Here is a 26,024-nt window from a genome sequence, read left to right as displayed (position 1 = left end):
TTGCCCTATTATCACAGGAATTGTTTTCTCCTCTTTCTATTTGTTCTTTCACTTACCACTAAAATGATTCTGATGCTAATCAAGGGTAATAAGTAAGAAACAGTCCTGATAGTATCAAGGAAAGGGACATGTGTCCATACTGCAGAAATGTGCACATAACAAGGAGCAGATGCTGTATGACAGGGAAGGGTACTAGGTACTGGTAATTTTCTATTTTTAACCAGCATTATACATGTACCTGTTATATACTCTTCTTAGGAGTAGTTTTAATTTTCACAATAAAAATTAAAAACTAAAACTAAGGGCCTCCCTGGTGGCGCAGTGGTTGAGAGTCCGCCTGCTGATGCAGGGGACGCGGGTTCGTGCCATGGTCCGGGAAGATCCCACATGCCGCGGAGTGGCTAGGCCCGTGAGCCATAGCCGCTGAGCCTGCGCGTCCGGAGCCTGTGCTCCGCAACGGGAGAGGCCACAACAGTGAGAGGCCCGCGTACCGCAAAAAAAAAACAAAAAAAACAAAACTAAAACAAAAGAGTCTATGCTGTCAGCCTCCAAAGCCCTTGAAAATTCTCTCACATTCCATTTAAAACACTCTCAAAAGTCTTCTGTTTTCCACCTCCTTTAATTAATACAAGATTTCTCAAGTGCAAGCATTCAGAACTTTTAAAATCTATTTTTAAGTCATATATGTTGTTTTTCTGAGTTTTAGAAATTACCACTAGATTAGAAAGCTTTTTTTCAATGAACCTCGACACAGAAGAAAGGGAACTGAATCAGAAGTTTCCAGTCTCAGTGATGGTCCATTTTGTGACAAAGAGCACAGCTTTGGAGTCATTCTTTCTGAGCTTGGTTTGAATCCCGGCTCCACTATTTACAGGCTGTGTGACTTTGGTTATGTACCTTCTCTGCGACTCAGCTTTTTCATTTTTTAAGTGGAGGTAATAATACCTCATATCATAAGAGTGTTAGAAAAAGTAAATGCGGTAACTCAGGATGGTAGTTGGACTACTCTCAATAAAGGGCAGCTGGGAGGAGTGGGGGTGGGGGACAGGAAGGAGAAAGGCTTTTGTGTGGTCTTTGCCCAAGAAACAACATTTAGAAAACTGACCATACAAATGAACTGCTGTGACTGTCCGCCTATGCAGAATTAATAAAACGCTGCTAAAGAAGATTATTCCAGAGAACAGCTCCATAGTTCTTTTTACTGAATGGTGGTTAAATGAAGAGATTTCTTGGGTCTTGGACCAGTCTAGAATCTCTCTCAAGTTATGTGTCTCAATATAGTTGCTGGCACAATGTGTCCTGAAGTCCTCATGCTAACTTGTAAGTGGACGTCCCTCCACCGGAAACGAGCACGAAGTGCAACTGGCTGCAGGGCATGAGCTTGGAGGAGGCTGGGTCATAGGACAGTGGGAGTGAAATGATGAGAGTCAAGTCCTGAATTACTGCAGCCACTAGGGTTACACAGGAAGAGGCACCATGTTTTTATTGCTGCCCTGGGCAGTTCTTTTAAACAGCAGGTGAATCTGAGAGTTCCCGCTTCCTGCCCAAAGAACAGAGCTCTAAGCCTCACATACCCAAGGTGTTAAGAGTCAGTGAACTTCATAGATACAGAGAACAAATTGGTGGTTGCCAGAGGTGGGGTTGAGGGGATGGGAGAAATGGGTGAACTGCAGGGTTTTCTGTTTGTTTTTTTTGGTTTTTTGGTTATAAAAAAAAAAAGATTTAAAAAAAAAGGAATTCCAAAATTAAAAAAAAAACTCAATGAGCATCACCACCTTAGGTTTTACTATGGGGTGGGAATGCACTGTATCTGGGTAACTGATGAGGGGTAGAACTGATTGGGAGAGAGCGAAAACAGGCCAATGAGAGGTTTGAGAAAACATGCATCAATGTTAATTTTTTTCTAGGATGACTTTGTAGTGAGTACTGGAAGGATCTTTTTCTCACCACTGTATCCCCAGTGCCTGGCATAATATAAGTCCTCAACAGCTACTTTTACATGAATGAATGAATGGGGCAGGCTGGAGTTGATAAGAAGACGGACATCCATCCATCCAAAGAAAAGAGCAGAGAATGCTTCTCTTAGGCCCTTGTACCAAGACACAGAGTTAGGGAGAAATTGCAAAGCCCTGTGAATTACCGTTGCCCCACCTCCACGATGCTCACAAAGTGCCCTCCCTCCTCTGAGCCCTCACTGTGGTAATAAGCCCTAAACAATAGGACGGCTTTTCTTTTTTTTTTTTTTTTTTAATTTGGCTGAGCCGTGAGGATTCTAGTTCCCCGACTAGGATTCGAACCCAGGCCCCAGCAGTGAAAGCGCCGAGTCCTAACCACTGGACCACCAGGGAATTCCCTAGGAGGGCTCTTCAAAGTGTGCCTGCCACTAAGCTCCATTCTCTAGGTCCTGACTCAGAGTCTACCTAAGAAACATTCTTTAAAACACCCAGGGAAACGGCTGAACTGAGCACCTAGCTGCCTTGAGACTAGCTGAGAAGGGTCAAGCATTCTCAGTGGCAGGCAGGCTTTCCTACCCAATGGAACTGACGACCATTCCCTCCACTTTGGTGTTTTCATGGTTTACCTGAGAAAACCTCTAATTATGGAGTATGGAACCTACTGGAAAGTCTTCTCTCTAAGGCAGACCAGACTGGCTCAGACAGCACGTTTGTTTCAGTGCCACTGGGGTCTGCTGCTAAGAAAGCATCGCCCACGGCCATCTGGGGTGCTCCCAGGCTCCCTGCAGTGCAGATTCTCAGCTTGAGTTGGTGTCTCACTGAATTTGTGGTACTTCAAGTGCAGTTATTTTAATTTCATACAAAATGTTTAAAGGGGATAAATACACTACAGCATTCGGAGTCCTGATCCAGGACCAGTGGAAGTTAGGCAGTGAGGTTTAGTTTATTCCTACGTGATGGTGTTTACTGCATAGCACACTCTGTTCTAGGCACTTTGCATAGATTAACTGACCTGGTCTCACGACAACCTTAGGATCTAGGTACTCCTAAGTATTTTATTATCCCCACCCCCACTTTTACAGATGAGTATTATCACTTCCACACTACACATGAGAAATTGGAGGCACCATGAAGCTTAGTGGCCTGCCTGATGTCCCACAGCTATTAACGGGTAAAGCCGTGCTTTGAACCCAGGCAGTCTGGTGGCAGAGATCCCCCTCAGCCAGTATATTGCACTGCCCTCTTTACATGCATGTCATTGTAAAGGCCGAAATGAGGACATCCTGCCTGACTAACTGGAGACACACAGGCACCCTGAGCTTGGGGACTGCTGTATATATCTTTTGCACCTCCGCAGTGGTGAGCAGCCAGTAGGTGCTCCCCAGCAGGTAGGCATGGATGAGATTTTCCCCAAATGTCTTTATACATGCATGCCAAGAATCTTGCCTCCACTGGGCCTTAGCCACGAGGACACGCATGTGACGCCCAAGGGAACCTTTATGAAAACTTCATGGGTGTTAACAGAAACCAGTACAAAATGTTTAGAGATTTTGTGATCATTGGTCATAAATGATTTTTTAATTCATTTTTTCCCTGATTTCAGAAGTAATACATGGTCATCAGGAAAATTCAAACCTTTCTGAAATATATAAGCTATTCAAACACTTAAGTTAATCATGTATAATATTACAGTCATTCAGAATAATCAAGAGAGGGTCCCAGGATTTGTAAGGACTTAAATATAAGGAATTCTCTTTTTTTTTGGGGGGGGGTTGGTTTGAGGGGGAGAGGAGTCTATATAGTAAGTTTTAAGTTGTCTATTAATGTCTCTTTAGAAGGTAAGTCTACTGAGTTAGATGTATAAGAAGGTGAGATAAGTTCATTGCTTCTTTAGGAATGAACTGAATTTATATCAATGCTCAGGCAAGTCCCTTGGAGAAGCTTTGGTGTTAGGCCAGGGTGGGAACCAGTTGGATCTAAAAGTATATGTCTAATCCCAACTATTTGCATTTGGAGACTACAGCGAGGGTAGGGCTCCTCTCTTCAGGATCTTCTCTTCCTTCCCCAGCCATATTTGCTCCTCAAATGATGTCCTGTGGAAGGATCCAGCCAGCTCCATAAAGCTTTCTGATCCTGCTATAATTTTTTTCCCCTTTTTCCTTTCTTTTTTGGCCACTGCATGGCTGGCGGGGTCTTAGTTCCCCAACCAGGGATTGAACCCAGGCCCTCAGCAGTGAGGATCCGGAGTCCTAACTACGGGGCCACCAGGGAATTCCCCGGTCCTGCTATAATTGACATGGTGGAGAGGGCACTAGATGTCTCATTAAAGACTTCGGGAAACTTCTAACTTTTACCACTACTAACTGGGGAGCAGCTTAAACTCAGGGTGTACCTCCGTGTTCTCATTCACCAATGGGGATAGTGCCTGCCTTGTATCTTTCATAAGGTCATCAAGAGAGTGTAATGAGGTCAAGAATATGAAAAAGCTTTGTAAACTCTTTCTGTAAGTTAGAGGGTGAGGTGATAATTCTTTGCTACTTGAATGTTTGCCTTTAATTGAGAAGAATTGGTCTGAGGTGGAGGAAAGTGCACTTTGAAACCTAACACCTCTAAAATCTTAAAAAGAAAATTAATGGCTCAAACAAATGTCAGATTTATTTATAAGTGATAAATAATGGAAAATGAACTTGATGTGCTGAGCCGTCAGAGGGACATTTGGGCTTCAAATCTTCCCTACCCATCTCTTCTTGAAAGGAAAAAAGGAAAGGAGAAAAGAAAAAAGGAAAGAAGGAAGAAGCAGAGAACTACACCTGGAGGAACAGCATAATTAGAAAGGAGATCATGACCTGGGGACAAGGCACTCAGTGAGAAAATATATGTTCATCTAATTCCTCTTGCTAGACTGAGCTCTTCCAGGTTGGAGCTGGATTTTATTCATTTTTGTGTGGCACATCCTAGAGACTATTTAGGATGAACCATATGGCAATGCCATTTTTGCAGATCCAAAAGAGTCTCATATTGGCAATGCCACACGAATCAACCTAAGTGTTTGATAAAGATGAAGTGTTTGATAAAGACAATTGTAAAATTGTCCCGTTAAGAACAGCTGATGTAGCTCTAATCATCCATTGAATAAATATTTCTCTTATAAAAAAGTTGTTCAGGTGCTGTGTAGACATAGCCTGTGGTTCTAGTATATGTTTAAATGTATATGAAGTCAGGGCTTGTACAGAAAGAGAAACACAGAATATCAAATTAAGCTATATAGTCAATTCATGAAGTGAGTAATGATGTAGATAATTACAAACGTTATTTCAGTCACACAATTTCCCTGCAGTGGATTGTTTTCCTAATTATTGCTGGTTTGGGCTAGTATTAATAGTAACTGGTTTCCTGGACACACACTGGCTGATGTCAGGGAGAGAAAGCAAATGTGCATGTAGAGAAATCATTTGGCTTTCTTAAATTTTCATGGATACCCACAAAGTGGGTGCTTTAACCACAGGTTATCAAGTTGCATTGCCCACTGGCAAGTTTAAAAAGTAATAGCAACATTCATACTTACAGGTGAATTAAAGACTTTAGTCCCCGGAAAGTATGTCTTGAAATGGACTTGATGTTGTTGTTTTCTATGAATCTGCAATAGGTTATAATATTTTGGGTCAGACAGCTGTAGGAACCTCAGAGCCCTTGTACTGAATCATTATGTTAAAAAAAAAAAAAAGGTTATTTTACTTACAAATACTCTAGATGTGGGAGACCAATAAAAGCATCATCACTGATCACATCAAATGAGTTCGATGTGAATAACCTGCCCAGAAAAAGTTCACAATGAAACGGTTAAACTGACAGATTGTCAATCTTTGCTGCTTTTATCTCTCAGAGAAACGAGTGGGAGTTGTGCATGGAAAAATGTCTGGATGTCTGCCTTCTACAGTGTTACTTATTCAGGTAATTTTTGCAGCTTTTTTTTTTAACCATCAATTATCTCATCAAATGCTCATTGAGGGGTGCCTTGTGCCCCACTCCTCACAGGGATGGATGTCACATGCCCTGGGTAACATTTTGAGATACAATAGGGCAAGTATGGCAGTCGACAGCCAAATCAACATGTTGCAGGTTTCCATGCAAAGACACTAGCAGAAGCTCTCCCTCTTTTTCTAGAAACTTCTGGAACATTCTGACCAGGCCAAATAATGGTGTCATGGTTTCAAGCCTGGGAAACCTAGAAAACTAGCTCCATGTCCAGTTATGCTGTGATATCTCATAGTAGATAAGCCACTGACACTGGCTTAATAAAAATCAACTAACCTCCTACTTTGAAAATAGAACAGGCTGAAGATGGGAAACCATGAGGCTTAGGAAGAGTCTCAGACCCATTTTATTACTACATAGTTGAAAAGGAATACTTTTACTTGGACAAATTTATTTGCAATTTCAAAATCCACAGGGATTTGGTTTCAAAATAACTGATGAAAAGGAACATCAACCAGCCGTCCCCACATCCTGTTGAATTTCCCGAAGAATTTTTTTTTTCTGAATGGGAGGCTTAACAGAGGTGATTATAGGTCAAATAATACAAAGTTATTTTTTTAGAATGAGTATTAATTTATGGAATTCATTAGATAAAGTGTTGATAAAAACTGAAAATAAATTTTTCATGTACTTATGACAAATTTATAATGAGTTCAAGTGACATTTAGCCTACATGTTAAGGTTTTCATATGGGAGAACCTCATATTTCACTTGTACTTAGAGTCTAAAATGTGACCGTGGTCATGGGACAGACCAGAAGTTTGACATAGTTTGACAACTCATGTCTCATACATACTGTTTAATTGTACTATGTAAAGTCCAATATTCTCTGTTAGTAAACTTTTTGACTTTTATTTTTGAGGTGTAGGGGTTAAAAATAACTGCCACTAACCAATAGTGACTTACCCTCTCTGAGCCTGTTAACTAAGGGGATTAAAACTAGGAGATGTCACTTTCTAAACAGTTGTGAATAACTTATTTGACATCTGGGATTCCTTCAGAATATTGAGAGGAGGGGGTAGCAGTGGGTTAGAGATGAACTGAGCATGAGGTGGTAATTTCTGAAATTGGAGGCTGGGTCCATGGGAGTGAATTTTACTATTATCCCTACTTTTATATATGCTTGAAAATTTCTGTAAAAATGGGGGAAAACACAAACAAAACCAGATGATCTCTTGCATTTCTTCCTAAGCTATCATTCCTGGAATGATGTTGGATTCTCTTCTATCCCTTCTCCTTCCAACATCATACATAGCTTTATACTCAAGTGATTCACTAGACTCTGAAGAGACAACACTGTCGAATAGTCATACGTATTAGATGCCCATAGTTATTCAAACAAATTCAGTTTTATGATTTCAGTCGCAACTTTGGCAATTGTCTCTTCTTACTTCATGGTTCTGGGAAACAAGAGGATTACTCAGCCTTACTCCAAGGTAAGCTACCATCCAAAGTCCTCCTTGGGTTCCAGATTTTCATTTCATTCTGTATAAGCAGCATCAAGGATGGAGAGAGTGAAATAAGGCAGAAATAGATACAGAGAAATACCTCCCATGCTCACTGGTTTGCAAACTGTCCCGTGGTTGGACCAGTGACTTCAAAATCACACTCCAAGTCACTGGAAGAAATGGCTTCTAACACTAGTTCTTCTTATGTTGAATCATATGCATAACAGGGTAGGATATAGATATTAGTGGGCAGAATTAGCCCGCACATGTCAGGGAACTAAAACAGGGTTTCCACTAGAATTTTTATCTGCTTGTTCATTGCTTATCCCTAGCACCTGTAATAGTGCCTGTCCCATAGTGGACACTGAATAAACATTTGTTAAATAAAGAGGGATTTACTTTACATTAAATTCTGATCATTACTAGATTGAATGTTCCTTACAGCAGGGGCTTATCTTTATTGACTTTTGTGTCCTCAGCCCTGAGCATATTTCCTGGCTGAATTGTGTTTGCTGAACTAGCTCGTAAGGATCAAAACCTCTGGCTAAAACTACAACAACACGCAAGAACATGGGTGAGTCTCACAAACCTAAGTCCAGGGAAAGAAGCCAGAATGCAATAAAGTAATTCCCACATGATTGCACTTATATAAAGAACAAAACCCAGCAAAACTAATCTATGCTGGCAGAAGTCAAGATAGGGTTTACCCTCGAAGGTGAGTGGTAACGGGAAGGGGGCACAAAGGGAGTCTTTAGGGTAATGATAATGTTTGGTTTCTTGACCTGGGTGCTGGTTACAAGGGTGTTAACTTTATAAAAAATCATGGCAGGGGTGGGAGTGATGAATAGGCAGAGCATAGAGGATTTTTAGGGCAGTGCAAATACTCTGTATGCTACCATAATGACGGATACATGTCACTGTACATTTGCCATAGGATGTACAGCACCAAGACTGAACCCTAATGTAGACTATGGACTCTGGGCGATCAAGTAAGTTCATCAGTTGTAACAAACATACCACCTTGGTGGAGGAGGCTGGTGATGGGGGAGGCTATGCACGTGTCACGGTAGTGGGTCTATGGGAAGTCTCTGTGCCTTCTCTTCAATTTTGCTGTGAACCTAAAACTGCTCTAAAAAAATTAAGTCTTAATTTAAACTATCAAGATGTACGCTTAGGATATGCACACTTTTCTTTACGTAAATTATATTTCAATAAAAAGTTTTCTTATAAAAGCTAAAACAAATCCCTCTGGCTAACATAATAATGAGTATCTAAATTCTAACATCTAGATTCTAATTCTAATATCTAGATATTCTAATATCTAGATTCTAAATTCAATTGTAATTTTCTTTGGACAAGGATTCCATGGACAAAGATTTGTAAATTTATACATACATTCTAAATATAGTTGAGCAGGCTATCCATTTTATTATCCTATATATACTTAAAAAAACTTAAAAAGGTCCTGTGCTATAAAGGGGGTAAAATGCCAATCTTTAATTTGTATGGGTTCCTTTATAAATGTTTGATTTCAGTATCATGATTTGTTATTGAGCCAGATGTGTTAAAGAATCCCAAAGTCCCTGTTAAGGGAAACTGTGTCACCCCACCCCATCTTCACACAAAACAGATCTGGGGCAGACCAGGGTGGCCAGGTTTTATACCTCATGACCTCTGTCCCCTTTCATAAATTATGAGACCAAGAAGGACTCCGTTCTTCATCCAGAGTAGCTGATCCTGAGGTCAGTCAGCATCCCATGGCCCAGCTAGTCTGGTTCAAAAAGGTGAGTTGGGCTAAAGATGAACCCCTTCTTGGGGATTTGGAATCACAAACAGATGGAACCAGCCAGCAGAGGAGCTGAAGGAGAAAAGAGGCCTTAGGGTTGAGTTAGGCATGGCATGCTAACTCATGCCATGGCAGGCAGACTGTGCAAGGCACACTCAGAAGAGAGTGGAATGCAGAGGAGACCTCACGAAGGGCAGTGTGTGTGAAGGCTGGAGCAGGGAGATGCCCAGATCTGTGTTAGATCCTACACCTGTGCTTCTCAATCTTAGTTGCACTTGGAATCACCTGGGGAGCTTTAAGAATACTGACACCGGGTTCTCGCCCTCAGGGATTCTGGTTAAATTCTATACCTGGGGTGTGGCCTGGGCATGAGAGATTTAAAAGCTCCCCAGGTGTCTCTTACGCACAGCCAGGGCTGCATATGGTAAACTTTCTTGTCAGCCACAATAGCCTTCCTTTACCTGTGGTGACCGAGGGGGCCTGTGCTCCTTGCGGCAAGTGTGGCTGGAATAGTTTCTCTGGTACACAGAGGTGCTGTGGATTGTCCCGTCTCCATAACTACAGGCAGCAGGAGTCCACAATAATATGACTCAGATTTGACAACTGCCCTCACAAAAGTAGCACATGGAGGGGTGGGTGGGGATAAGTGTACTGTCTGAATGAACTGGTTACCCTGAGCTGCAAATCAGAGATCTCTATCCATACACTTGCCAAGTGGCCATCCAGTAGGTTGGTGCAGAGATAATGTAGAGTTTGCCCTCTGCCCCTGATCCTGTGGGAACATTTGAGGTCTCTGCCACTTCCTCTGTTCTTAGGGAGGGAAAAAGGCAGGCACTGTTCCCTAGAATTTTGGTGGAGGTGGACACAGGGATGCACCTTGTCCTTTCTGTACCTCCCCCCCCCGCAAGGGCTGTGCACTTAGGTCTCTTAGCCATCTGTCTCATGAGTGCAGTACGAAAACAACGGAGTGTAGGAGGTGTGGGGAGGAGTTTTTTCCTCTGCAACTGAGGGAGTGTGTATTTCCTTATCAAGAAAGACATTTAAGACCATACATATCAACTGTCAGTACCCTGCAGGCAATAGCTCATTCTTTAAATGATGATTGTTGCCTCCATAATAGCCTGTATTTCATAGACTCCTGCTGCATTGTCTTATTTGGTCTTTGAACCAACTCTGTGAAAGTGGTAGAGTAGGTGTTAATAGCTGTTTGGCAGGAGAAAACTGAGGCCTAGAGGAATAGTTAAAAGCTTTGACCAAGGTCATGAGGCCCAAGACTCCTGGTCTACTGCCCTTTCCACGCCCTGGGTGGTCTGTCCGTATAGGACCCGGATCACGTAGTGATACAACATCCACATTCTGGTAGACAACCATAATAACACTACTCAGCTTATGCAGATTTAAGAAATCGAATTAAATCAAAATTCCTTTTTTAAAGGAATTAATTACTCAAAGTTAGCAGCCTTAAAGTCACATTAAGATCATGTCAACTTGTATTTTTTTCAAGTCAAGAATTTTAAAAATCTGAATGCGGTTCGGTGTATTCTGCTTAAGGACGCTATATGCTCAGTGTAGAAATTCTGGAAAATAAAGAAAAGCTTAAAGAAGAAAATAAAGATCACTGTAGTCATACTACCTAAAGATGTGAATATGTGTATATATAATAAATATATGATATATACATGTATATATTTATAAAATTGGAATAATAATTTTTATATTGTTCTGTGTCCTCCTTTTCATGTACTTATTTTTTCAAGAATAATTTCTCAGGACAATACATTTTCAATATATAATTTTAACAGATGAGTAAGTTTTGTATTATGGAGATATCGGGATTTAACTTTTTTATTGTTGATTCCAATTTTCACTATTATAAACACTACCATAACCACCCTCTCATGCAAGTATTTTTCCATATTCCTAATTCTTTCCTTAGAATAGACTTAGGATAGATTTTTAAAAGTAGCATTATTGGATTGTATATGGTTTGTATGTCTCTAGTTTATTACTAACTTGTATCAAATTACATGTTCAATTCTGAATATAAAAACGCCTGTTTTTACCACATCCTTACCAACATTTAGTATTATCATTTTTGTTTCTTCTTCTATGAAATCATGTCCTTTGACCATTTTTGTTGCTTTCTAAGCGCCTTTTATTTACTAAGGATATTACCTATTCTTTTCCTTTCTTATTTGATGCTGAGTTTTTCCCTACTGATTATGATTTGCCTTTTGAATCATGATTTTTAACATATAGACGTTTTATATTTTAACAAAATATATCAACTTCTATTATATATTCTTTCTTTGCTGTAATTCTTAAAATGTTTTTTCCTACCTTGATATTAATGAAATATTACCTAAACCTCCCTCCTTAAGCTTTTTTTTTTTTTTGACTCTAATTTATTTGGGACTTACTTTTATCTATGATGTGAGGTGAGACATTGCCTTGATTCCTGCCTAGATATTTACCCAAATTTGCCAAAGCCTGTTGTTGAATAATTAATGCCCTCCCCTGCCCCGCCACTTGCGAGTACATATTACTTCCTTCAAATGTCTGTGATTTTATTGGGTTTTTCCAAAAATGAAATCTTGGATTTACTTATTCCCACTGCTTCCTAATTTATTTTTTTTCTGTTTATTATTTATTTTCTCTTGAGCTCCTTAGAATATGTATTGTTTCATGCTCAATTCATATGTTTTTATTCTTTCTGATTTAAAATGAAAGTATCAATATTTAGAAATATGACTTTACCTCTACATAAAGCATCCAGTAAGTTTTAAATGTAATCTCTTAAAATTGCATATTTGATTTCAACAAATATTTAGAATAATATTCTTAAAATTTCCTGTTGATGATAGGTTTTTTTTAAAGCTTTCATAATTTAAAATTAATATTGCACTGGGACCAGAGGATGAGATCTGTAAAATGTCTGCTAACCCTGAGCTCCAGTTCTTCCTTCTGACTACCTATTTTCAACTGTCTGTAGGAGTGGGTCGCACCTCTCCATAAGCAATAAATTAACACCAAGGCTGAAAGGTTATTAGGGGGTTCCTAGTTGAAAAGCTAGGACCAGCAGCACTTAATTCAAAAGGGGTAGAGAAGTGTGTGATAGGGTTGGCATGGAGCTCAAGTGCTGGGATCAGCAACAGAGAAGTAAAGGAAGAAGCAGAGGATCACAGAATGAGGATCTAGCTACATTAGAAGGTCAAGACTAAGGCTGCCCAACATCCAGCTGGGGGTCCACAAGAGTAAAATAACTGGGCAGGAGGGACATGTGTCGATTCCAAGGCTGATGGGCTGCTGAGGCGGTTTCTTGCCCTGGCTTCTCACCTCTTCTAGGGACCAGGGAAGGAGCATGCTGCAGAGGGAATTGCAAAGCCTGGGTCTTCATTCCCACTTGGCCATAAACCCTCTGTGTGGCCTTGAGCACATCACTTCTCCTCTCTATGTTGTCAAATGAGGGGCCTAAACTAGCTTGAAAGATGTATGCGTCAGGCTTGTAGCGCTGCAGGCTTCATTCATGGAAGAGTAGGCATGGCCTCTACATGAGGAGTGGGGCATAGTGGGGAGGCAGGTCTGCAGATGGCTGAATGGGAGGAGTAACCCTGCTGGGAAAATCTCCCCTTGTCTCAAACCAGACTGCTCATCTGGTCACATCAGGGCCCCCTGGCTCTAATGACACTTCTTCGGACTCTCTCTAGTCACCCGTGACATCTTAACTGCCGTCAGAATTGTCATTGTTCCACAAGTGGTCTGCATTTTATCTTCCAGCCCAAAGCAGATTCTTGCAGCTATGGGGGGGGGGGATGATTTAGGGGGCTCTCCCATAAACCACCCCCCTCAGTAAGGGCTACTCTGGATGAAGAAGAGTGGGCAGCCAGCATTGGGCTGTCACTTAGAGATGGCACTGATTAGACATAGAATAGAGAATCTGGTTTCTAAGTTTGTGGCTGCCACTTAGTATGTATATGGTACATCAAGGAGGTAAACCTATTTCAACATCTGTTAAAATAGGAATGATAATAACAAAAAGATTTCCTGGAAGATTCTAAGAATTCCATGAGATAATGTATAAGAGCAAGTCTCCAATGCTTCTGCCAAGGAATCGCTCAGCAAAGAGCATAGACGTAAAATATCAGAGCTGGAAGAGCTTTTAGCTCTAGTGAAGGACCTTAGTTATATAGAGCAGGAAACTGAGGTCCAGTGAGATTGTCACCTACGTAAGAGAGCTGTTATGAGCGTTGTCCAGGGAATTAGGCAGCCGTGGGCAGTGTCGCGTAAACATACTTCCAAGTACATATGTGTGCCTGTGTGTGCATATGTGCATATATATGTAAATGAGAGAGCAAGACGCATGGGTTACAGTTGTTGGAAGATTCGAGGGCATAGCTGGAGGGGCTGGCCAACTTGTGTAGAGCTGCCTCTGCTTAAATGATTCAGACCTGCGAGCTGTTACTAATGTTCTCCTTTATCCAAAATGATAGGACTGGTTGAATGAAAGTTAATAATAGGCGATGATTAACTTTAGTTAAATGCACACATTCTAAGTGCATGTGCCACGTGAATAATTGACATCTGAATATTTTAAAATATGCTCTTAAGGTAGGAAAGCATTAAAATGGGAAACATCACATATGAGCGCATTATGTCACAGTTCTTTTTGACTTTCATCCTTGGAAAACATTTTCAGTGTAATTCAGCTGATCCTTAAGTAGACCACCACCTCTTTGACCTGGATTGATGGAGAGTAACCTTACTTTTGCTCTCATAAGTCTGAGGGGGGGCACCCTAGAGAGATATACCATTCAATTCCTCAGGTGAGGAAACTCAGGCCTGCAGAATTAAGTGACTTATTCAAGGCCACATCTTTTGTCAGCAGCAGCGCCAGGTTTAGAATGTAGATTTTAGATTTGCAGGGATTCCCTGGGGAATGTTCTTGGCATGCACACTAGCAAAGGCTTGAGCATGGACCCACCCCTTTGGTTTTATAGTTCATTACCTCTCCTCCCAGGATAGTCAAAACTTTTCCTTTATAGACATTGGCATAACTAGTCAACAGCCCACCCTTCCGATGTTGTTTGTAAATTCAGTCTGTATTTCCCTGCTCCTAAAAAACAAAGGAGGAGGGACTTAAATTTTATTTAAAGCCTATTCTATGCCAAGCCTCATCTTTATCAGATTGCCATCTATTAACTCATTTTAATCCTCCAATGAACACTGTAATGTAGGTTTTATAGTTTCCATTTAAAATACAAAGACCATGCTTCCTCTTTTTAGTCCTATCAGATCTGCTCAGTATCTGCTACAAATCTAGGAAAGCCTTACCCAGTAGTTCCCCGAGTGTAGTCCCTGGAACACAAGGCCTTTACGGGGTTGAGAGGTTTTACATGAACAACAACAGAAAAAAACAGACAAATAAATTTGGGGAAAGTGGGTAAATGAAGTTACTCGGGGTTCCTAATTACACGAATCTTTCTATCCTTAAGTAAATTGAGACTCTTCAAAAGGGATTTAAATATGCAGCTTCCCAATCTTATTGATAATGGGACCCTTTTATCATTGAGTTTTACATACAGTGTGTATACCCAGGGAAATGCTGGATTAGCCATTTGGGAAATAGCTGTGAGGGAATCCTCCCAAAACAAAAATAGTGAGAGTGTAAATTTAAGCTCAAGGGCTTTTTCCTATTGAATGGGCTGCAAGTGATAATCTACTTCCTCTGAAAGATGGAGCTCCACTGGGAGGTCCCCAAAGAAGCAGAGTGTGCCACGCTGCTTGACCAGGTAGAGAGCCTGGCAGTGAGTCACTCCTTATATGGAGATAGATGGTTTAATGGATCCTTTAAGATAGGATTCTTTGTACCCACCCAAGCTCTGTTAGCAAGCCTCTCTAGAACAAGCTGAGGTATAAATAATTAAGCTAATAAATAAAGCAAGGGACTTCCCTGGTGGTGCAGTGGTTAAGAATCTGCCTGCCAATGCAGGGGACATGGGTTCGAGCTCTGGTCCAGGAAGATCCCACATGCCGCGGATCAACTAAGCCCGTGTGCCACAACTACTGAGCCTGCTCTCTAGAGCCCGAGAGCCACAACTACTGAGCCGGTGTGCCACAACTACTGAAGCCCGCACACCTAGAGCCCCTGCTCCGCAACAAGAGAAGCCACCACAATGAGAAGCCCCACACCGCAACGGAGAGTAGCCCCCGCTCGCCACAACTAGAGAAAGCCTGTACACAGCAATGAAGACCCAACACAGCCATAAATAAATAAATAAATAAATAAATAAATAATAAAAATAATAAAAAATAAAATAGGGCTTCCCTGGTGGCGCAGTGGTTGAGAGTCCGCCTGCTGATGCAGGGGACATGGCTTAGTGCCCCGGTCCGGGAAGATCCCACATGCCGCGGAGTGGCTGGGCCTGTGAGCCATGGCTGCTGAGCCTGCGCATCCGGAGCCTGTGCTCCGCAACGGGAGAGGCCACAACAGTGAGAGACCCGCGTATCGCAAAAAAAAATAAAAATAAAATAAAAAGAAGCTCTTTAAAAATAAATAAATAAATAAAGCGAACACCGAAGGCATAGATTCCCAATATCCTGTTGTAGGTTAAGAAAAGGAAAACAACATAAAATAATTCCAGAGACTTTTCTAAGCCAAGGTGCATTGCGAGTAGCCAAGCAGGGATAGAATGAGTGGTTTCTCAAATTTATTTGAGCACAGAACTCTTTTTTTTTTTTCAGGACAACTGTTCTATAGGACACAAGTTTAGAAAACATTGGTCTAAGATATAACTTTAAAGTATATAAGTCCCTTTCCATTTGCTCTTTTCTTCACTCTCTCTCTCTTTCAAAGGAAGGAGACCAGAGCTTACACATACAAAGAGAGTTGAACCCTAGGGAAACTCGATGTTCTTGCAGCGGGCCACTCTTTCAAAGGGCTTGTCAACGATTGTCTCCAGGAATGAGGACACATCCCCTGCATATCCTCACTAATGGCAAAGGTTGACCCTCTGAGAGGGGATTCGATTTGGGGAACAAAGCTATGCAAAGTTAAGCCCAGTTATTCATGTTCAAGAGGAAGCAGAGAGAAGTAGTTAAAAGTGAGGATGTGGGTTTACACTCCGGCTCTGCGACTTATGAGGGGTGTGACATCGCGGAGGTTACCTAACCCTTCTAGGATTCAGTGCTTCATCTGCAAAATGGACATAATCACACTTCCTCACAGGGTTATTGTGATGGTGAAATAAAAAATGAGACACATACAGTGCTTGGCATCAGGCAATACAAAAATGACAAATGTCCCCTAACAAAACTTTGCCTGGTTTTATTGTATGACTTGTAAACTGGCAGTGAAGACAATTCTCAAAGATCTAGAAACGTTTAGCTATAGAAGCAAAGTTAGGAAGAATCTCTGATCTCCTGTAAGGAACTCTCTGCAAGTCAGGAGTTACTTGTGTATATAAATTCTAGTCTGTTTATTTTTTAAAGGCTCATTGTTTTTTAATCACAATTTACACAGGCAAACACCTGTCATCCTGCCATGTAAATGGGCTCAACAATTCCTTTCCAGTCCTTGCCCCATGGGAGGGATATTGAAACATTGTTTTACCATCAGCCATCATGGGAGGTCCTGGTAAAGTCCCAGTGGACCTGCTTGGGAAATTTTTATTCCCAAGCTACATTATTATTCTAATAATAACTTTATAATAGTCAATTCCATAGAATGAGGCTCTTTCATTTAACAGTCTAATTTACTGGTTTGTTAGAATTGATACAATAAATTTTGTCCTTTTCTTTAACAAGGCCATTTTCTATATTATGTATTCTATCCTACAAACAGTACTGTGTTTGTAGAATAGAATAGAATACGATAGAATGTTTAAGCAGAAAGAGACCTTAGTTAGTTGAACATGAAGGTCTCAAAATGCCAATTACATATGTTTTGTTTGGTCTCCTGTTTCAGAAATCTGCCTCCAGATTTCTGCCTTCCCCTGAAAATTTAAAAAGTAAGACCGCATATTCATGTGTGGTCAGCAGTAATCAGTTGAAACTGAAGATGTCATTTTAGGTAAGACATGTCTTGTCTGGTTTACCCCAGTCACTACCACTCCCTACTGTCTTATACCCAACTGTTTCCTTCATTTACCTTATCACCCCAGCCCCCATTGGGCATTTGAGTTTGAGAACCATAATTTAATCTATCTCTGATATTTTCTACATATAAAATCTGAGGCCCAGGGATACTTGGTCACACAGCCCATTACTGTCTGAACTGGATTTCAAACCCAAGTCTCCTGACTTCTACTTCAGGCTTCTTTCCATCTTACCACAAAACTACGCATCTGAAGACCGGCCAGTGTTAATTATTTTTAACAAAACTTGACATGTTTACAAAATACGGTTCCAGTTGTTTTTTCATGAGGAAGAGTGAAAGGGTTCTGCTTCTCTTTTCCCCTCCCATTCTCAGAAAGGTAAATAGTTCATGTTCCTTGTGAGAAGTATTTGAAGAAAGATTTCTTAGCAGGTTCTGATGGAGACCTATGCGTAGAACAATAAAATTTTAAAGCTAGCACTGTAGGCAAACCCAAACTATACAATCAGATGCTAATCTGATGTTAAGGTCGTTCAAATTAAAGTGATTTTCAGAACTATAATGAAAGCTAACGTTTATTGAGTTACAGGAGCCGTGCTAAGTGCTTTACGTGTACTGTTTCATTGAATCCTGACTATAATCCTGTGTAACAGGTACTATGGTTATTGCCCACTTTGTAGATGCAGATAATGAGGCTTGGTTAAACTTGCCCCGAATCACAGAACTAGGAAGCAGCAGAGTGAGGATTTGAACCCATGTCTATTTGACCAGAAAACCTGTGTTCTTTGCTACTTGCCACATTGCCAGCTCACCAGGGTTAGCCATTTTGACATCACAGCTGTCATTGTAATGCCCTGTGATCATTTTGTAGCCTATATCAGCCGTAGGCTCAACAATGGGCAAGAGTCACCATCCTCACCAATCAACTGAATATCATTTTGAACAAAATGAGAGAGCTTATCATGACTGCCTTATGATACAGTCTTTGTGTTCATAAATTTGCTCTTCATCTTAATAATGCTTAACCAACAGTTTTCTTTGGATGTCCTGTCAGACTGGATGAAGGGGGACTTTGAACCTTCACAGGAGAGAGGCTAGTCAAACCTGGGAGAGAACCTGGGTGGCAAATATGATTTTGTACTTGTCAAAGACCTAGAGGAAATCAGAGTGAAACAAAAGGGATTCAGCAGGTGGGTCTAAAGAAAGATTTTGGATGCTTTGCCTTTTAAGTTCCAGTACACTGGAAATATCTGTTGAAGAAGTTTGACATCATAATGTCATGAACAAATATCTCTTCATGGTTTTTTTTTGGTTCAGCCCACTTTCCAGACGTCCACTATTAATTCACATGAAATCTGATTGTGTATACAAAACATACAAAAGAGCAGGTACATGACCGAGACTATCTACTGATAGGAAAACAGGAATCTTTAGTATAAAATCTATAAAAATATGAACTGAATTCAACAAACATATAGTAAGCAAGATCTAAGCTTATAACATCCGGGCTCTTTTCTAGGACCTTGGCTATTGAGAATCCTCTGTGAGAAACAAGGGCAGACACAAGCACAGTTAGCTCTAAAAATGACAGAAAGAACTATAGACATCAGTAAAATCTACAGAGCTTGAGAAAATAGAGGTACTTCAGGCTGGTATGGATGGATCTTACAGTGTGTGGGTGTTTGTGTGCGTGTATGTGTGTGTGAGATCAATACTGCGAGAGATGACCCTAGACAAATAGCCAAATTATATTAATACCAACTCAGGTATTCAGATGTTTCTCTGTTTCTAGGGAACCATTAAAGGCTTCCAAGCATGAGGGTGACATGATGAGATCTGCGCTTCAAGAAGGTAACACTGATGGAGGTGGGGAGAATAGGGACCGGAATCAGGGGGACCAGTGCAGAAGCTCCCCAGCAGCCTGTGGAACAGTGATTGCAGCCTCAGTTAGGGCCATGGTCCTGGGGTGAAGAGGAGATGGCAGATTCTCATGCTGTTTCCTGTTGAAAGTGGACATGAGGGAGAGGTAACTCCTAAGTTTCTTGCTTGAATAATTGAGAGAATGAAATACACTTTCAGAGAAAACATTTGTTGTACAGGGCTGTGTGCACAGTCACAACAATTAATTAATTAAGAAGTTAAAAATCAGAGCTATGGGTCATTGGGCAGATTGTAGACAAAACAGCCTAGGTGATTGAAATTTTTACTTTTTGGTCCCTTGTGGGCCATCAACTGGGCACAAACCAAAACATGCTCATCCATAACCAGCCAATAATTCCTCTAGAAGCCCTCTTAGCTGATAGGTTTGGCTTGAGTTGTCACTGAAGATTGCTAAATGTTTCTTACATTTGTCATATAAGGAGGAGTAGAAAAAGAGGCTCATCGCTGTAAAGGTGAGAGAGGCTATGGATATTTTTCCCTGGACAAATCATATTTTGAAGAACTGAATGATAAAATCTTAGTAAGGATGGACTTATGATTTATCATGTTCATGCTGTTTGCTTTTCTGTTTTTTAGTTTTTGATTTCTTATGGGCTATATATTTATGTATTGATTGTGGATTAATAAAAGAAATGATGAGATTTTTTCCCCAGAGGGATCAATTCTGTTGCTTCAGACAAGATCAAGTCTCACTGGAATAAACAGCATTTTTTCTGGTTATACCAAATTCTTATATAAAGATTTTTTGTGTGTGCAAGATACTAACCTAACCCTGTAATTTACTCCCTGCAAATAGAACTCTCTTTAGAGCTGGATAGCTTTAGTTTATTAAAAATTTTATCAACAAATGGCAATGTGGCCACATTTTATGCTCTTAAATTTGAATTTTACTTCTGTAATGAGCCTACATCAGTGGGGATTTTAGTCTGTGGTTGAGAAGAACAGGACTGTCCTGTGTGAAAACACATTTCTGTAAATTGCCTTCGCTACAAGTACCACTCGCTCCTATCACTAAAAACAGACTAGAATGAATAATCATTCCCACTGGTTATGTTTCACAGCAGGCCTATGGAAACATGAATGAAATTACATTTGCTTGGGAAAGGTTTTGTTGCTGTTGTTTAAAACCAAAGTTGTTTTTTAAAAAAATAGGTTTGTATAACTAATCTGATGAATTTTTATTGGATAATTTTATTCTTCCTCTCTACAGAGTGTGGGCTTTTGTTTTTCTTGTTCTCCAACACACATTGCCAGCCAAGGCCTACCAGGATCTTTTCCCCCAAAACATTATATGTAACTTAAGGAGGCACTACGTCTGTTTCCCTCAGTACCCCAGGCTGACATTTCAAAAAGTACTTCTCATCATGCCTTCTGCAGAAGGTCTGAAAAAGCATTTGGGGCCATAATGAAATTATCAGATTGTTAGGGTGGGCGACATGAATGGGTCATTTCTTTTCCCTTTTCCACAACTTAGCAAGAAACCAACTGCCTTTGTACATCAATCAAGCAGAATCGATTCTGAAGTTTCTCCCTTCACAGGATATGACAGGTCAGTTTGGTAATCCGCGGTCACAAATACCATTAGAATTCATTGCAAACCCCAAGCAATGGTTGGTGTGATCCAGGTCTGGTCTGATGGCAAAAGTCATGCAAAGGCAAATAAGACCCCTGGGTCTTCATATTCCAGTGTGGGGTTTTCAGGGCAGTGGATGGCCCTGTCCTACAGAAAAACTCTTTCTGTCTGTGAGCCATGCATTCCCACCACTGTTATGATTATGGCACTATTCATACTTGGAGCCTTTTCATTTATTTTCTCCTCAGTGAAAATGCGCTTATTAGACCCTTTCCCGACGACAGGAGGAAACAGAGAACATTGGACAGGAAGAACGGGGAGCAAAATCTTTAGGAAACAGGATCCTGGAGATCAGAGACAAACTTTGACCCTGGACAATTTTGCATAAGATCAGCACTGGCACAGATCTGCCATGTTGAGGTTAGCCAGTGTGAGTTAAGTAAGGACATCCAGGGCAAGAATTACTCGCCCTTTTGTTATTTCTGAAAACTGAACTGCTTTTAGAAATAAGGGCTGGAATGTTCCATAGGAACTCAGAGCATGGAACGCAGGGGCATGGCACACACACTCCGTGTGGGCTATTTAAAAACCAGTTCCTTGGCTTTCCTCTGTGATTCTAAATACGTGTAATCACATTACCCTGCGGCAGCCGGTAACTCTTTCTATAACATTGTCCAGCATCTGTGTTTGCTGAGGCCGGATCCACCCAGCAGAAACACAAAGTGGAGAGGTGCTAACTGATGAGGTTGATTGATCCAGGCTTTCTGTGTCACAGCTAATGCCCATCCAGTGTTGGCATTTGAGTAGTATGTGTCAACTGACACTTCTCGAATTTTAAGGACTGATCTATTTAACTCTCCTGGGGAGAGAGAGGTGCCTTAGCTCAACAAAAGGATGCTTTTAAAATGAGCCATTTATGTATTTAACAATTAATAACATAGGCACAACTGATCACTTTCTCACATACAAGCAATTCTTATCCTACGGAAGGATCCCAGCACTGAAGACTTTGCCCCTTTATGTGCTAAAGACTCTGTCTTTTTTGAATTTGTTTGATGTACTAACACTTCCCCTAATCACACTATTAGCCATCAGTCAAACAGATAAATCACTTAGGAATATTCTACTCAATTGTTAATCATTCAAAGACACTAGCTAGTAGAAGGACAGTAGCCAACATTATTACATAATGTCAAAACACCTGATCAGGTTTATGAAATGAAATAGTCAAACCAGTTTGGGGATTTCATATGGACGAAACAATAGATTAAGTGATTTTTTTTTTAGCTTTTTTAGCTTTATGTAAAAAGTTAAAACCCTACCATTTATAAAATGTGTAACCATTTGTCACATCCTATACCAAGCATTTTATCTACTTAAATCTTATTTATCTCTGATAACTCTTCAAGGTGTCATCACCTCCATTTTACAGATGAGGAGACTGAGGCTCAGAGAGAGTTAGTCATTTGCACACAATTTCACGTCTAGTTTCTAGGGAGTGGTAGGGTGAGATTTACACACAGGTCTCTCGCATTTCAAATCCATGCTGTTTGCCTCTGTATATAAAACCTCAAACAGCCAAAATGGCCAATTAAGGCAAGAAAACAAAAACAAGCAAAAAAACTTGGGTCCAGGATCATGCAGTTAAGATAACTACAGCTCAGTTGATGGACATTTGGCTGATTCCCCCCGGAACCGGTAACTACAACCCAGTCTGTGGCCTGACACCTGAGAACGGGGAGGGGGGCGGGGGGACCTCTTGCCCCCGTATGTGGTACTGATCTAAGAACTAACACTCCAATGGCCAAACGTTACACGTCAGAACAAATTATCCATGTTACATTATGACTGTGGAGAGATCTGATTTCTTAGTCAAATATTATTTTTTGACTATTTTCAGACATAGACTGAATATATGGTTCCCTCATGGCTAACTTAAAACACACAGCAAAGACTAATCCTTTGCACTATCCTATATTAATATTTTCTTTCCCTCCTTATAAGGGGATGAGTTATAAATTAGATGAGATTAGAAAGCAGTCACTTGAGAATGAATATTTTAAGGAATTACCTAGAAAGAACTGAGATTTTTCTTCCCCACATGGTAAATCATACAGAGTAGCAGCCTGCCCCAGGTCCCCAAGGACAACATCTTGAGCGCATATGTTATGCTGGGTTCTGTATTGACTAATTCAGAAACTCCAGGGTAAAATAACCAAAGTTCCCAAGTCAAAAATGAAAGTAAAAGGGTGGAATGAAATGAAGATCATTGTTGCAACATTCCAACAACTTCATAAATAGCCATGAAAGTAGCTAGCATTACAGGTTAGCAAATTTACAATTGCAAGCATCAATCCGCACCGTTGGTGTCAAGTCGCAAACAAACCCATCTACCTCACTTTACTGATATTCCTTTCCTCTCCAGAAATATAATCACATTTGACAAAATTAATATTGAGATCGTTTTACTAGAGGGTTTATCCAAATATATGCTATATTAAAAATAGTCATGATATAAATATTTCTCACAAGAGCTGCAGCGATGGTGTGAATAAAAAACTCCCTTCTGATATTTCAGTAAAACCAGATCTCACAAAGGATCTGAAAGAAAACAAAACAAAACAATAAACAGACACACACAAAGAGACACACACACAGAACAAACCTTATGTTAATCCAGTTTAGCAAAACAGTCACTATTTGACACTATTTTTTATGAAGTACGATACTGTTCCTTCCCAGATGAAGTAGGAGAGATGAATCTGCTACAGGTTTCTCATAATAATGTTCAGGGGTGGAAGATATCTAAGCATGTTCTGTAGCAGCTAATAAAAATCAAAATTTCTAAATGCAGCAAAATGTTAGCCCTGTCAAATGGCCAAGCGTGCAAGAGGAATCTCTCCCCATGCCCTTCTACCAATACATACAAAGCCCCAAATACATCGGCTGGAATTTTTAAATTGTAAATTAGATACCAAAATGCTTACGGGCCTTACAATGAGATAACGTCAGGAGGAACGGTGCGTGGAATGGATCTGGCATTCTCACATAAAGCATTATCTTTGGTACAAGTACACACGGCAGGGCATTTTGGCTTCGCTGGTTTCTTCCCCTCAGTCAGCAAAAGCGCAGATAAGAGACATAGGCAATAAGCAATTCTTTTCAGGGGGTTGCAGGCATTTCCCATCCTTTGGCTTCTCTCTGATTCCATGCAGTCGAAAAAATATCCCCAAACATGAACAGGGCTTCTGGAATTCAGATGGTGATTGTCTTGCTTTAAGCCCAGGTCACATAAGAGTCCACCCTTTTCCTCTGCCTCTGTCTCTCTGCTTTTCAAAACAGGGACCTGCAGCTGATTCGTGAGCTGCTCCTCGCTCCAGCGATGCACTGCTCGGGGAAGAGACCTGTGAGGTGCTGCGAGATGGGAGGGATCCAACTGCTCGAGGAGAGAGCGGACTTGCATCACCACGAAAACACTGAGCACAGACCAGCCTTCGAAGGCAAAGCGAAGTGATGTAACAGAAAATAAACAGCTTTCTGCTTGCACCGGGAGCCCTTTAATTGTTACCAAAAATAGGATGGCATAATGTCTTATTAGTGGGTGGGTGGGCCGGTGGGTGGGAGCAGTCATCTTGCATCGGATCTCAGCAATCTTAGAAACCTTTGGGAATTTGCTTTTCATGTGGCAAACAACCTAGTAAGGAAAGCTAGCTTTGGAGCCAGCCCTGGCTGGAAATAGGAAGTGAAATGAAACTCTCTCCCTTCGCAGCTTTTGGCTAAAACCTTGGTATTTCTTGCTGAGTCCACCTGCCTGATGCCATCGCTGAAAGACAAGCAAGAACACATGGAGAATGTGACTTTCAGGGAATGAATGTGAGTAAATACTTTTCTGACACTTAACTGTCATAAATTATTGATTTTCATAATCCACCCCGCCCCCTCCCCCCCATGTGTAAGCCATTCCCTCCTCCCATGGTGAGGGAGGGAGATAGAAGCGGTTCGTTGACTGCCTCTGTGTATAACCCGCCCTCCTCACCTCTCACACTCCCCTTTCTTCAGTGCTGGAACCAGAAGCCTGGAAGGAACTCCCTGCCAGCAGGAGGCAGCCAACTTTGGTTTCCAGGGCTCTGGAAAGGTCTGGCTGAACCCAGGAGGCTGAGATACGGTGGGGAAAATGCCAACCTAAGAGCCAGAGACCTGGCTTTTTAGGGTCCAGTTCTGCCATGAACTAGCTGATGGTGCCTCTGGATCTATTCTCCTGTCTGTAAAATGGGCATGATAATGCAGATGTTCCATAAATATTACAAACATTAAATCCAAATGGTAGGGACTTCCCTGGGGGCACGGTGGTTAAGAATCCGCCTGCCAATGCAGGGGACACCAGTTTGAACCCTGGTCCGGGAAGATCGCACGTGCCGCAGAACAACTGAGCCCGTGTGCCACAACTAGTGAGCCCACGCGCCTAGAGCCCGTGCTCCACAACAAGAGAAGCCACGGCAAGGAAAAGCCCGCACACCGCAACGAAGAGTAGCCCCCACTCGCCACAACTAGAGAAAGCCCACGTGCAGCAACAAAGACCCAACGCAGCCAAAACTAACTAATTAAATAAATAGATAAATAAATTTATTTTTAAAAAATCCAAATGGTAGGCTATGTTACTGTCCTGCATGATGGGAAAGAGGATGTACCCTTAGAGAAGGAAACTCATTTAAACAAGAGAAAAACAAGAGGCCCTGGCTTTGGAGCAGGGAGGTATAATCTATGTGGGCGTGGAGATGCTTAGGATGGAGGAATAGACGCTTGGTCTTCTTACCACGCCACAGGCGGCCATCCCTCAAGCTGGCACCGTTGGCCAGTGATGTCAGTCCACAGTCCTTTTTCTCTCAGCTTCTTAGACTGAAAGGAGTACAAGGACTATTTAAGCAAATATGTGATTATGACATAAACTCATCCTGCATGGAGCTTGAGGCGTTGATGGTCTAACCTTTCCCTCTTGTAGGGAGCTCGCCCCTCGTTTACTTCTCTGGAAGCTCTGCGAGAGGAGGGCGGTGGCAGTCATGGTCATTCCCGTATTTGATTGCTGTCTGTTTACCCAGAAGACTGCAGGCTCCATGAAGGGAGAGACCCCTGGGTGAATCCAGTGCCTGGACAGCGCCCTGCTCAGCACCGTGAACAACAAGCGTGCCCTCATGAG

The 26,024-nt window shown here is 41.3% G+C and overlaps 1 protein-coding gene and 1 long non-coding RNA gene across 5 annotated transcripts in view; one reads left to right on the top strand and one right to left on the bottom strand.

Moving 5' to 3' along the window:
- The window catches only part of LGI1 (leucine rich glioma inactivated 1), a 31,555-nt gene extending 7,178 nt beyond the window's left edge, over positions 1-24,377 (bottom strand). For 2 of the 4 annotated variants that reach the window (XM_029245849.1, XM_029245845.1), the window contains exons 1-4: positions 23,827-24,377; positions 23,360-23,431; positions 5,695-5,766; positions 5,521-5,592 (exon numbers count right to left, since the gene is read on the bottom strand). In XM_029245849.1, the coding sequence (XP_029101682.1) occupies positions 5,521-5,592; positions 5,695-5,766; positions 23,360-23,431; positions 23,827-24,293 (683 nt within the window). In that variant the 5' untranslated portion in view covers positions 24,294-24,377. The remainder of the gene's footprint in view (positions 1-5,520; positions 5,593-5,694; positions 5,767-23,359; positions 23,432-23,826) is intronic. The other 2 variants (XM_029245846.1, XM_029245847.1) reach the window with 2 other exon arrangements.
- LOC114909004 lies at positions 7,374-25,151 on the top strand. Its single transcript, XR_003797105.1, has 8 exons — positions 7,374-7,426; positions 7,918-8,012; positions 8,373-8,427; positions 19,109-19,167; positions 20,732-20,806; positions 24,173-24,345; positions 24,600-24,703; positions 24,890-25,151. It is a non-coding gene; the product is annotated as an uncharacterized LOC114909004 (long non-coding RNA).
- The last annotated feature ends 873 nt before the right edge of the window (positions 25,152-26,024 follow it).

The sequence above is a fragment of the Monodon monoceros genome, unplaced genomic scaffold, assembly GCF_005190385.1.
Source record: "Monodon monoceros isolate NGI ecotype Baffin Bay Population unplaced genomic scaffold, NGI_Narwhal_1 Super_Scaffold_4, whole genome shotgun sequence".
Lineage (NCBI taxonomy): Eukaryota > Metazoa > Chordata > Mammalia > Artiodactyla > Monodontidae > Monodon > Monodon monoceros.
Note: the sequence above shows the minus strand (reverse complement) of the source record. Positions and strands in the feature narration are given on the sequence as shown.